This window comes from Pseudopipra pipra, chromosome 19 (genome assembly GCF_036250125.1).
Source record: "Pseudopipra pipra isolate bDixPip1 chromosome 19, bDixPip1.hap1, whole genome shotgun sequence".
NCBI lineage: Eukaryota > Metazoa > Chordata > Aves > Passeriformes > Pipridae > Pseudopipra > Pseudopipra pipra.
In genome coordinates, this window is record NC_087567.1 from 5,562,963 (window position 1) to 5,573,986 (window position 11,024).

Here is an 11,024-nt window from a genome sequence, read left to right on the forward strand (position 1 = left end):
GGTCCCAAACATTTAAAATTCAGCCTGTTGCTTCATTTTGTTGGGCTAGATGTGCTGTAGTGTTTTTATTTATGCTTCTGGTCTGGATGAATGTCCTTGGTATTTATTTCTTAATGCAGATCTTTTAAAAACAGGATAAAAATGAAACTCTCCTGCAAACGGTTTGTCAGGTGAGCATTGTTTGCATAGAGTGAACAGTGGAACATTGTATGAAATGAATTGACTTTACAAGGTGTATGCAAAGGCAGGGAAATGATTCCCATAGCAGAATTAATCCATGTCTCCATGGATTCATCCACAAACGTGCCCCTGTTGGCTGTCACCAAACAGAGGCCACAAGATGCTGCAGGAGCACAGATGTCAGGTTGTGCTGAAACCAGTTTTTGGGATCACAGTTATTAGGAGGGCACATGTGTGCACGTGCATGAAAAACAGGAGTGCAGAAGTTTGACTTCCATGAGTTAAATCTGTGTTTTGAGTATTTAAATAAGCAGAACATAACTATGATCTAGTTTGTGGTGATGGAAAACAAGCCCAGCTTACCCCACTGAGACACTGGGCTGCAGAACCATCAGCCACTCGCTCCACAACAGAATTGAGAGCACATCTCTTCACCTGCCAAGGATTTGGGCTGGAAAGGATAAAAGAAAGAGTGTAGGAGATGAGGAAGGAAAAGCAGCTCTGTGGAAAAAAGGACCGGCCAGGTTGTCCTGCGTCAGCAGCCCGATGGGCTGTTCCAAATAATAAACACCAAGGTTTCTGAACAAACTACAAGTATATATTTTATTCTATACTGAAAGAAAAAAATGAAAATTACAAAACCACACCAAGAGTCAGTGACAATTCTCCAAACATTTGAACTGCAAAAACATTTCCAATACAATAAAGCAGAGGAAACAGCATTACATCTGGAAAGATGATGGAAAGTCAGTGGTTTAGCTGTTCCTGTTTCCAGTCATATCCAGCAAGTGCTTTATCCTAACTGGATCTGCTTTATGATAACTGGGTCTTTTGGCTTCTTGGTCCCACCTAACGCACAAATTAAGACTCCTGATAGTGCTCTTCAGCTTGTGGAAGAGCAGGATGTGAGCTCTGTTAAACAGCTCAGACTAAACAACGTGCTGACAAGCCTGGTGTGGTAACAGCAGTAAAGGGCTGAGCTCCTTTTCCCAAAGTGGAGCTCCAGCACGCCCTGGTGCCAGCAACTGCCACTGACAGAGCTAGGGATGCTCCAGTGCTGGAAACAGAACTCACTGTGAGTCACTTTAGCTCACTAATGCAAGGACAAACCTCAGAGAGATGCTCTCTTCTCTACATTTCAGTGTTTTATGCTGATAAATGACCCCCACCCTTTTGCACATGACCTCTTCAAACCACTCTCTGGCTGCAACACAAACTTTCCCCCAGCAACAGGCTGAGAGTCTCTAAATGCCAAGAATGTCCTCTTCCAGGCTCCTCGGGAGAAGCAAGATCCTGAGTCCCAGCTGGGCCCCAAACCAGACCTGCAGTGCTACCTGGAGGTGCAGGAGCTTGGGGAGAGCTGTGTCCTCTCATCTGCATTCTCTCCGCAGTGTGTGTCGCTGTTCAGGGGTCCCGGAGCTCCTGCTGAGGAAGTACTGGTGGTTGAGGGCTGCCTTGGCTGAGATGCGCTTGCTGGGATCATACAGGAGCAATTGCTGCCAGGAGAAAAACCCAGCAGAGTTAGGATTTTAAAAATTAAATGATCACTTGCACCCACACATAGCTGTGCCCACTTGCAGGTGTTGGTCCTGGGCTTCAGGGGTCACCCACAACTCAAATTACTGTGGGGATTATGTTAGAAGAGTTCCTTGACTCCCAGTGCAGTGGTTACTAGAGGAACCTGTGAGACTGTCCTGCTTCAGAGCAGGACTGAGCCCTATTCCGTGATTTGATGCTTCTGTAGTGGCAGAGGTGAGCTTTAGGCCCAGATCAGATTTACACTTCCAGGTAAATCAGTCTCAAATATCCCTATTCTTTGCCCAGTTTGAAAAGGTCCTGTCTGTCCCCAGGTCTTATTCTGAGCCCTCACTCACCGTCAGTAAGTCTCTCCCATCTCGATCCAAGTTGGGAACAATGTCCTTCATCTCCTTCTTTGGCCACCGGGGAAAGCTCCCCTTGTAGTCAGGCAGCTGGGTCACGCCAGGCCAGGTCACCTCGGTGGGAGTGCCCAGGGTGCGAAAGATCTGGAAGAGCTGGTCGATCTCAGAGTCCCCTGGAAACAGGGCCTTCCTGGTCATCTGGTGGAGAAGAGAAGGCGGCAGTTCCCACCTTTCCATCAGCTGTGTGCCCTATTTCCTGCTGCAGGCAGCCCTTTGTCCCAGCAGGTGCAAACAACTGCACAGAACAGGGCACTTGCAATGCCAGGCAGTGGTTGGGAAAGTCACAAGTGTCTGACTGCTTGTCTCCAGCTCCTCTCTATTGATCCATGCTATCCTGGGGCTGTCCCTCTTTCAGCCAGTCCCTTATCGCTCTTTGTCTCCAGTTTCTAAGACCCACTCCTGGTTCACTCCCTCTTGCCTACTCTGCAGCTCAGGGACTTTGGGAATGAGGGATAGTGCTACTACACAGGGATAAACAGAGCTCTTCCAAGGGGAGTACAGGCCCCTAGGAGATCCACTCTGCCATGCTACAACAGTGCTAGTTCTCTGGAGCCCACTGTGGAGACATAGAGTCATCTCCTCCCAGGATCAAAATGCTGCAACAGCAAGACAGAATTTACCCCTTCTGTGAGGAGAGGCACCATGTCACCATGTATCTGGAACTGCAGCCTTCTGCCAGGCCCCTGAGGGTGGCAGATTTCCCTCTGAGATAAGGATCACCTAACCCTCAGGGTGGGAACACAGTATCACAGATGTTCTGCATCTCATCCCATCTTCCCACTGCAGCTGCCTCCTCCCTGCCCGTTAAAGACACTATTTAAACCCATCCTACCATTTCTGCAAAGATGCAGCCGATGCTCCAGATATCCACAGGGGTTGAGTAGTACCTGCATCCCAGCAGTATCTCGGGGGCTCGGTACCACAGAGTCACCACCTGGAAAGGAACCAACAAACAATCTCTGGAACAAATAAATATACCCTGTACAGAGAAGGTGGGAACCCAGCTTGCAGCCAGGCTAGAGACAGAAGACTTCGTGGGGACATGAGGTAACTTTTTAGGTGCAGGTTAGGATAAGAGCGTGTTCCTGGCTATGGCTGTGCCTCTGTTACGGATGAATAACTTGTGGTGATGCTGCTACTGTTCACCCACCGTGGATTGTGTACCCCACTATGGGAGCCACAACACTACCTCATGAGTGTATGTGCGCAGGGGGACTCCAAAAGCTCTTGCCAGTCCAAAATCAGCCAACTTGATTGCTCCTGCTTCGTTAATGAGCAAGTTCTGTGGCTTCAAGTCCCTGTGGATGACCCTGTGAGAGTGGCAGAAGCTCACACCCTGCAGCAGCTGGAAAAGGTAGTTCTAAGGAGAGAAAAGATTTCAGATAAGGCTATGATGAAAACACTTTGAATGCTGGATTGTGCAAACCAACAAACTTTGGATTACTTATAGATCTGAATGGGAAAAAAGACCTTGCTACAATGCAACATCAGGCTGGTGGGCTACTACTCAGAGACACACACAACCTGCTCCCACCCTGCATGGGGTCAGAAGGACTCTAATCCAGGCAATGGATCTAACATCAGTCCCTTCCACTCATCCATTACTCTCTACAAAGGCAAGGAGCAATAGATCCCTCAGTTTGTTCTCCAGCAGAGATGGGCTGGAGAGCCTGGAAACAGCTGGGAAATAAATGTACTGAGCAATAGTGCCACGAGGGTTTCCCAGCTGAAATGTTTGAGATCTGAGGCTGAGGAATCTCTTCTAGGTGCAGTCTGCCCAGCAGAAGGCAGCAGGGATACATGCTCTCTGCCCTGCCTGTTGGCACTCCTTCCACACTGTACCTTGACCAAGCTTAAAGGGAGAGCTCCGGATTGGCACGAGTCCATGTATTTCTTCAGGTCCTGACTCAGATACTCAAACACTATATAGAGCTTCTTCTGGCTGTGTATCACATCTAGGAGCCTGCAGAAGAAGTGCAGATTCTCCCTTCAGTACCTTCTCCTAGAACTTTACGAATATCCAAACATCCCTCATCCCACAGATGCCTCTGCTCTGTGAGCCCTTTGGAGCAGAGGGAGGCAGAGGTGCAGCTAGTATGGAGCAGCAACAGCTTAGACCAGCATGTGTTGCTGGAGTGAGGTATTGCTGAGAGTCAGGGAAGTGCAAGTGATTCCTGCATTTTTCTGTTTATTTTTCTCCTGTCTGTGCAGTTGGGAAAGGACAGAAAATTCCTCTTGCTGCTTGTACCCAGAGCTCCTGTAGCAGGAACTCATCGATGAGCTGGTGGGGAGGGTTCATCTTACCTGACTATGTTGGGGTGCTTCAGCTCCTTCAGCAGTGAGATTTCTCGGATCGCAGTGCTGGGGACACCCTCTGACTCCCTGTGGCAGAGACACCCTGTAACCCAGGGGGATCCCACAGCCCTTTGGGGTCCTGTGTCCTTTCCCTCTTCCACTGTACCCCATCACCTGCCCAGGGGAGCGTTTGAGTTTGCGATGGAGCAGTGCTGGGGGTGAGGCAGGGGGCAATGGAGTTGTGGGCAAGGAGATGGAAGAAGTGACCCAGACAGTTCAAGTCCCAGGGCAGAGGTTGTTTGGAAGCACCTGAGAGTGCATTTAGAGAGGCAATAACAGTTTAAATGCCCAAGTCTTGATTTTTGGAGGTGGTGGGAGATGAAAACTCTATGTCCCTCAGGCAGCCACCTCCCCAATCCTGAGGGGCCACCATGGGGTTGCAGTCCCACCACAATTGCCCCCCAGCCCACAGACACCCCTCACTGTGCAGACAGCCCAGGGCTCATCCAGGGGAAGAGCAATGAGCTTTTACCTGCTCAGTCCCACCTTGAAGGGGCTGAGGCTGACCCTGCTGGGAGGCTGAACCTCAACAAACCCCCACACCACAGCCCTGAGGGAGAGACCACCTCCCAAAATGGCAGCTGCTTCCCCCTGCCCCGTGCCTTGAGCCCAGGGCCTGGTGTCACTGGGTAAGGCCCTAACCACTCCCACGAGCTGATAGAGACACTTTTTCCCCTCATGTCAGGCTTTTTTGAACCCCTTGCACCATTTTGGACGCCAGCCTGGCGCCATGGTGGGCCCAGGGCTTTGCCCCGTGGCTTTGCCCCACTCACGCGTCCAAGCGGATCTTCTTGAGGGCCACCAGCTGCCCCGTGCGCTTGTTGCGAGCCTTGTACACCACACCGTAAGTGCCCTCCCCGATCTTCTCCACCTTCTGGAATGACTCCTGGATGGCCTCCATGGGGCTGCCTCCGCTTGGCGATGGCACTGTGGGGTGGCCGGCCGGCGCTGTGCTCTGAGGGGAAAAAACAAGGCGGGAAACAAAAAGGTGAATGTGGGGAAGGGGTTTGGTCTCCCTGGGTGTCCCCTGAGGTGCCGCTGTATCTGAGTCCCTGCTTGCTGCTCCCTCAGCCTTGAGGGACCCCCTCAGGGACCTGCCTGGGGCGGCTGTGGGTGGACAGGGCTGCCTGGGCACTCTGGGGTCTGGGGGTGTCTGAGGGGCTTCTGGCAGACCCAAAGAATCACACCCTGGTTTACCACGGCTAGTTGTTCCACCCGGGTTGTGCAGTGTGCTGGCTAAAGCCAAAAATTGAGGAAAATGGATGTACAGAGGTGCTTTGGGGCCTGGGGAAAGGCAGCAAGAACTGCACAGGGCCAGGGGAAGCTCTCCCACTCCATTTGTAGAGTTTTTGGCATCAAGGGGATAATCAGGCTCGTGATTAATGTTCCCTGGGACACGCTGAGGTCAAAGACCCAGCAGGATGTCTTTTTTATTGTTTTTTTTTTCCTTTTTATATTTCCTTTTTTTATGCGTGTCTTGCACAATTGTCCCTTTAACCTCCCCACCGTGGGCTGTGCCGCTTGGTCAGCCTTTTGGAAGATGCCCTTGAAGAGGGATTAATCATTGACTTGACAGCTGACGGAAGACATGATTAGAAGAATCTTAGGTATTGTGGCACCAAGAAAGGCAAAGCCAAAGGGAATGTTGTCTGGAGGGCTTGGGGGCTTCACATCTCTAGGTGGTCATGGACATGGCAGCTGTGTGAATCCACAGGGAAGACTCCAACTTTTAGGGCTGATTTAGCCCATTGCTGACCCAGCAGCTCAATTTCTTTTCTTTTTTTTTTTTAATCCTGATTTTGCTAATTTGAAAAAAACAAAGCATTAGTTGCTCTGTGGCAGAAGTGGGATCCACACGGCCATGGCAAACTCTTGTGTGGTTTCTCTGGTGGCTTATGAAGGTTGAGTTTGCACTGAAATCTCTGTCTGAAGTCATTGCCAAATTTACTCTGTTCTTTACTGGTAGGATTTGTGGGTTGATTTTTTATCATAACACTTGTAGAAACCTGGTATTTTGGATGTTCTCAGTCCTGGCATCTTGGATAATCCAAACTCTGGCAAACTTGGCCATTTGGATAAAATTTAAGCACGAGGAGGAAGGTAGAACAGATAGGAGATGAGGTGTAAACATAAATGCATCATGACAGACTCGCTGTTGCCTTACACAAAACCAGGTTATAATCTTGCCTCTTGAAATCATGGTTTTGGATTTGGGCTCAACAGAGTGCTCAGTCACAGCTTTTCTATTTCTGTAACTGGGTGAAGAAAAACATAAGACTAAATTATGATTAAAGATTAATGCAAGTACTGTAATTGCCATCTCAGGCCCTTGAATCAAGCCTGCCTGCAACGGGATCGTGCCAATACCTGTTGTATTTTATCTGCTGCTGTGCACTGGACAGCTTCAGTCCTTATTTTCTGCACATTTCAACAGAAAAACCATTTTATTCTCACTTGACATTAGTGATTTTCTGTCCCTTTGTCAGTGCTTTAATTCTGCTGGGTGGACCTGGCACCATGTTCTTAAACCAGAGTGGCTCTGATGTAAACTTCATCTTCTTTTCTTGCAACTTTTTCAAAACAAACCAATTCCTTACACACCCAGTACTTAGAAGGAGGAAATATGTGTATCACTGAATTTTCTTACATCATCCACAGGGTTTGTGCAGGGTCTAATGCATTTGACTTGGCAAGAAAGAGGGTTTTAATCAATAAAAGACAGGCTGCCTTCTCTTTTCATCTTTATTTAGGAAAATATCAATCAAAAAAAAATCTCTCAAAAGGGATTTAAGATCTCTTAAACTTAATTGTCAAGGAAGAAAGTCAAGTGATGGTTATCAGGGCACTTCGAATATTTATCTTGGAGGTAAAATCAATCCTCCCCTTGGACACCAGCTACTGAAAGCCTGAAGAGGCAGCTGCTACTGAAAATAGGGACTCTTTGTTCTTCTTGTTTCTTTGTTGGTCAATCCAGGTAAGTGAGTGTTTTGCCAGGAATGTTCCTGTGTGGCAACTGAGTCAGGGCACCCTTTCCTCTTTCCTCCAATCTGCCAACAATGAGCTGCTTAACTCCAGATTCAGAGACTTCTCCTTTTCCTGACTTCTCCAGGCCCTGTATTACAAAAGGACCAGTATAACCCTTTCCTTAGTCACCCTTTCAAAAAACAAACAACAAACCTTCCCTGAGCTATTTTCAGTGATGACACATGGCATGAATGGATAACCCAGTCACAGACTGACTCACAGCCTTCAAGTGCTTCCCTGCTCAGTGACTTTGCTGTTTGCCACAGCAAAACCCATGTAGCAAACCCACATCCTAATTTACTTTTAACATATTTGTTGCAAATGGCAGTGCAAGGACCAGCATATGTCTGGTCTCGGAGCTGTCAGGATGTGCTGCTTTCCCTCTGCTCCTGCCTCTCCTTGAAGTACTTCCTCTGCTCCTGTATGGCTTGTTCCAGCAAGGGCACGTTCATCCCTTCCACGCAGGTCAAGATTCGTGCTTTTACCACGGGACTGGAAGTTGCTGTAGAAAGAAAAACAGACAAAGCAGCTTGGAGACAGAGAGTTCCTTGAGGCAGCATATGGCTCCAGCTAGACAAGTAACCACAGCCTAAGTGCCAGGAGACTGGATTGGCCACTGGCCACTGAAGGGAGCAGCAGGCCTGGGAGCAGGTTAACTCAGTGACATGCTTCCCCTCTGCCCTGATGGCTACAAAATGCAGGTGACTGACACTGCGGTCTCCTTGCACTGGGGAACGGTTCCAGTGCCTGCCATGCAGCATCTGTCTACTTCATGGCTGCATGGAGTTTGGTTTTTCCTGTCTAAAAAGCAGCAGGGACAGGTCTAATCTCATTTCTGAATGCTCCTGTGCAGACAACAGGACAGAACAAAGCTGGGCTTAGAAGAGGCTCAAAGCTGACTATAACCAACAGTTCATTGGTAGCATTCAAATGGTAACATGGAGCTGCACAGAGGGACCAAATCTTGGTGACACAGCCACCATCTCAGCCTGCTCCCCTTCCATCCCTGCAAAAGGGGCCCAACTCGCTCCCAGCCTGTGATGACCAAAATAACATCTTTCTAGAGGAATTTCGTGGCAGTGGTGTAGCAGGTCGCTCTCTAGAGGCCATGTGCAGTGTGGCTTTCCAGATTCTGAGGATTTCAGTGGCACAAACGTGAATGCTTGTTACCAGGTGTGGCCAAGACAACAAAGGATTTGCTTCACCGTCTCAGCCCAGCTCAGATCAACTCCCTACGCAAAGCAGCTGGAGCACAGGGCACCCCAGGAAAGGACAACAGGGTGCACTGCATGACAGAGCCTGCCTGAATTCCTCACATGTCTGAGGGCAGGGATGATAATTAGAGCCTTTCAAGGATGGCAAAGACCAACCCAGCGAGCTTGCAATGAGGTATTGCTGCAATCAGCCACATTTGGAACGAAGACGGTCGGTGTGGTGGCTGCTGGTGATGCCAGAAGGCTTTAGCACAGGTCTCACAAGCCCAGCAGTGGTGCTTCTTGTCTCTAACAAAATCTGTGCCAGAGCATCAGATTTTCACCAAGATAAGGGTGGCTCTTCTCATGGTCAGCAGGGACAGACAGGCTGCTCCTTGGATCAGCCGGAGGCAGCTGCACGACACGAGCTGCCTTGGCCCACACTGCCCTCAGTGACCCACGAGCAGCAAAAGGCACTGGTTCCTGGAGCATTTACCTTCCCTGTATTCAGCCTCTCCCAGGACGATGTAGAAAGATCCCAGCTGGGCTTGGAATGGCTCCACAAACTTGGTGTCGACACAGACCTGGTACTGAGCTGAGCTGTGCTGAGCAGTGAGAACGGCTTCGGATCGGGCCAGGTCATAGCAGCACAACCTGGGAATGACAGATTTGGGAAGCTCAGTGGTGCAGAAATACAATTACAAACCAAGTGAGGGGAGTGAACCAGTGAAGGAAAGGCACATCTATGGCATCCCCTGGCCCACAAGGAGAGCAGGGTACCCTTCTCACCTGCCAAACGTCCTCAGGGCCTCCCCCTCAGGGACTGAGTTGTTGATCTCCCATGGGAAGTAATAGACACCAGCACTTGGCAGCATCTCACACAACTGCTGGGCCTGCAGGAAAGCAAAACATCTGAGTCCATGTTGTTCCAAGCTATAAGTGACACTGCCCCAAAACCCCTTCTTTCCCCAGGTACCACCATCCAGGGGGCTGCAGGAGCTTCATAGCTTCCCTGATGAGTCCTGTTTGCAGCTCAGTGTCAAGCCCGGGGCATTCCAGCATAAACAGGCACTGTCTATTCCAACATAGTAGCATGTCTACTCCAACATGCTACTCCAACATAGTAGCATGTCTACTCCAACTCCAGCATGAACAACAGGCAGCCCACCAGATCCTCCAGGTCTGGCCCAGAATATGGATGGGTTAAGAAAGGTTAAGAAGTGGGAAAAATGGTGATTGAGAAATTCAGAGAGTGGGAGGGTCTGAGATGCAGGAGTAGCCTCAGCTGCTGGGGTGATGGGTTACTATGCAGCAAGATTTAAGGAATTATCCTGAACTTGTTCTCTTACTGCAGGATAAGAAATTCTGGCAGTGTCTGATCCTGTAGCTGGAGAACAATTACTTGGACACAAGCCAGCCTGGTTTCATCAGCAGTCTAGTAGGGTTTAGGAGACAGCGATGAGTGAAAAGGATTCATTCTAAAGCATTGCTCACGGGGCTTGCAAAATGCCCCACAGAGGACTCCGTGGGAGGCTGCTGAAACCAGGGCAGTCCTGGCTCACCCCGTCTCTGCACATGCCTCACGCTGTCTGGCTGCCCCGTGCAAGGCTGGGCACACACACGGCGGGCGGCAAAATCCCCCAGGCACGGTCTCAACCTGGCCACGGAGGTGCAGACCCACCTCCCTGCACTCCGCAGCTCCCTCCACCCCCGCCTCACCTAAAATTGAACAAGCAGGGCCAATTCTGCACCTCCAGAAGGGCAAAGGCTGGTCTGCACGGCGTAGGTTTTGCTCTCGAATGGCGCTGCGCGGGCGGGTGGGATTAGCCAGGTGTGCAAGGTGCTCGGTGTGCGTTTTTCGGGTACAGAATCGTTTATGTTGCAGAAGCCGTACCCCGACCGCCACACCCCCTGTGCCCGCCCAATGCGCTATTTAATGCCCGCGCCACCTCCACCGCAGCACGCTGCAGGCACATTTATCGCAGCACTTTACATGCACATCCAGAGCACTGCCAACCCCGCGTTTAACGCGTGGCCGAACGCGCCCCGCCAAAGGCATTTAACGAGCCGTTTATTTAATTAACTATCCAGTGCCGATGCAGCAGGCGATGTGCGCGTTCCCCACGCGCACCACGCCGCATCCCAGCCCCGGCTGCGGCCCGTTTTAGCGCTAAGGCGCCGCTCCAAGCTCGGTCTAACGCGCCGCTCACCGCTCCAGCACCGCATCCCGTGGGAACGGCGCCCACGTGGTCGGGACCCACGTGTCGTCGCGGGAGTGACGTCGCGCGGGGGCGTCGCCGGCGGAGCGGGGCCGGAATCGGGGCCGGGTTTG

At 50.5% G+C, this 11,024-nt stretch overlaps 2 protein-coding genes across 3 annotated transcripts; both read right to left on the reverse strand.

The window, feature by feature from the left end:
- Positions 1-756: 756 nt before the first annotated feature.
- Positions 757-6,153, reverse strand: CDK3 (cyclin dependent kinase 3). Its single transcript, XM_064675821.1, has 7 exons — positions 5,249-6,153; positions 4,425-4,502; positions 3,963-4,083; positions 3,310-3,480; positions 2,953-3,054; positions 2,055-2,258; positions 757-1,676 (listed from the first exon to the last, which is right to left on the reverse strand). Exons 1-7 carry the CDS (start codon positions 5,374-5,376, stop codon positions 1,551-1,553), a joined length of 930 nt encoding a protein of 309 aa, XP_064531891.1. The 5' UTR covers positions 5,377-6,153; the 3' UTR covers positions 757-1,550.
- Positions 6,154-7,192: 1,039 nt separating this feature from the next.
- On the reverse strand, positions 7,193-10,985 carry TEN1 (TEN1 subunit of CST complex). 2 transcript variants are annotated; one of them, XM_064675826.1, is made up of 4 exons: positions 10,903-10,985; positions 9,482-9,585; positions 9,189-9,346; positions 7,193-8,001 (listed from the first exon to the last, which is right to left on the reverse strand). In XM_064675826.1, exons 2-4 carry the CDS (start codon positions 9,565-9,567, stop codon positions 7,862-7,864), a joined length of 384 nt encoding a protein of 127 aa, XP_064531896.1. In that variant the 5' UTR covers positions 9,568-9,585; positions 10,903-10,985; the 3' UTR covers positions 7,193-7,861. The 2 variants fall into 2 exon arrangements, with proteins under 2 accessions (XP_064531896.1, XP_064531895.1); XM_064675825.1 differs by lacking the exon at positions 10,903-10,985 and adding an exon at positions 10,412-10,587.
- Positions 10,986-11,024: the final 39 nt, after the last annotated feature.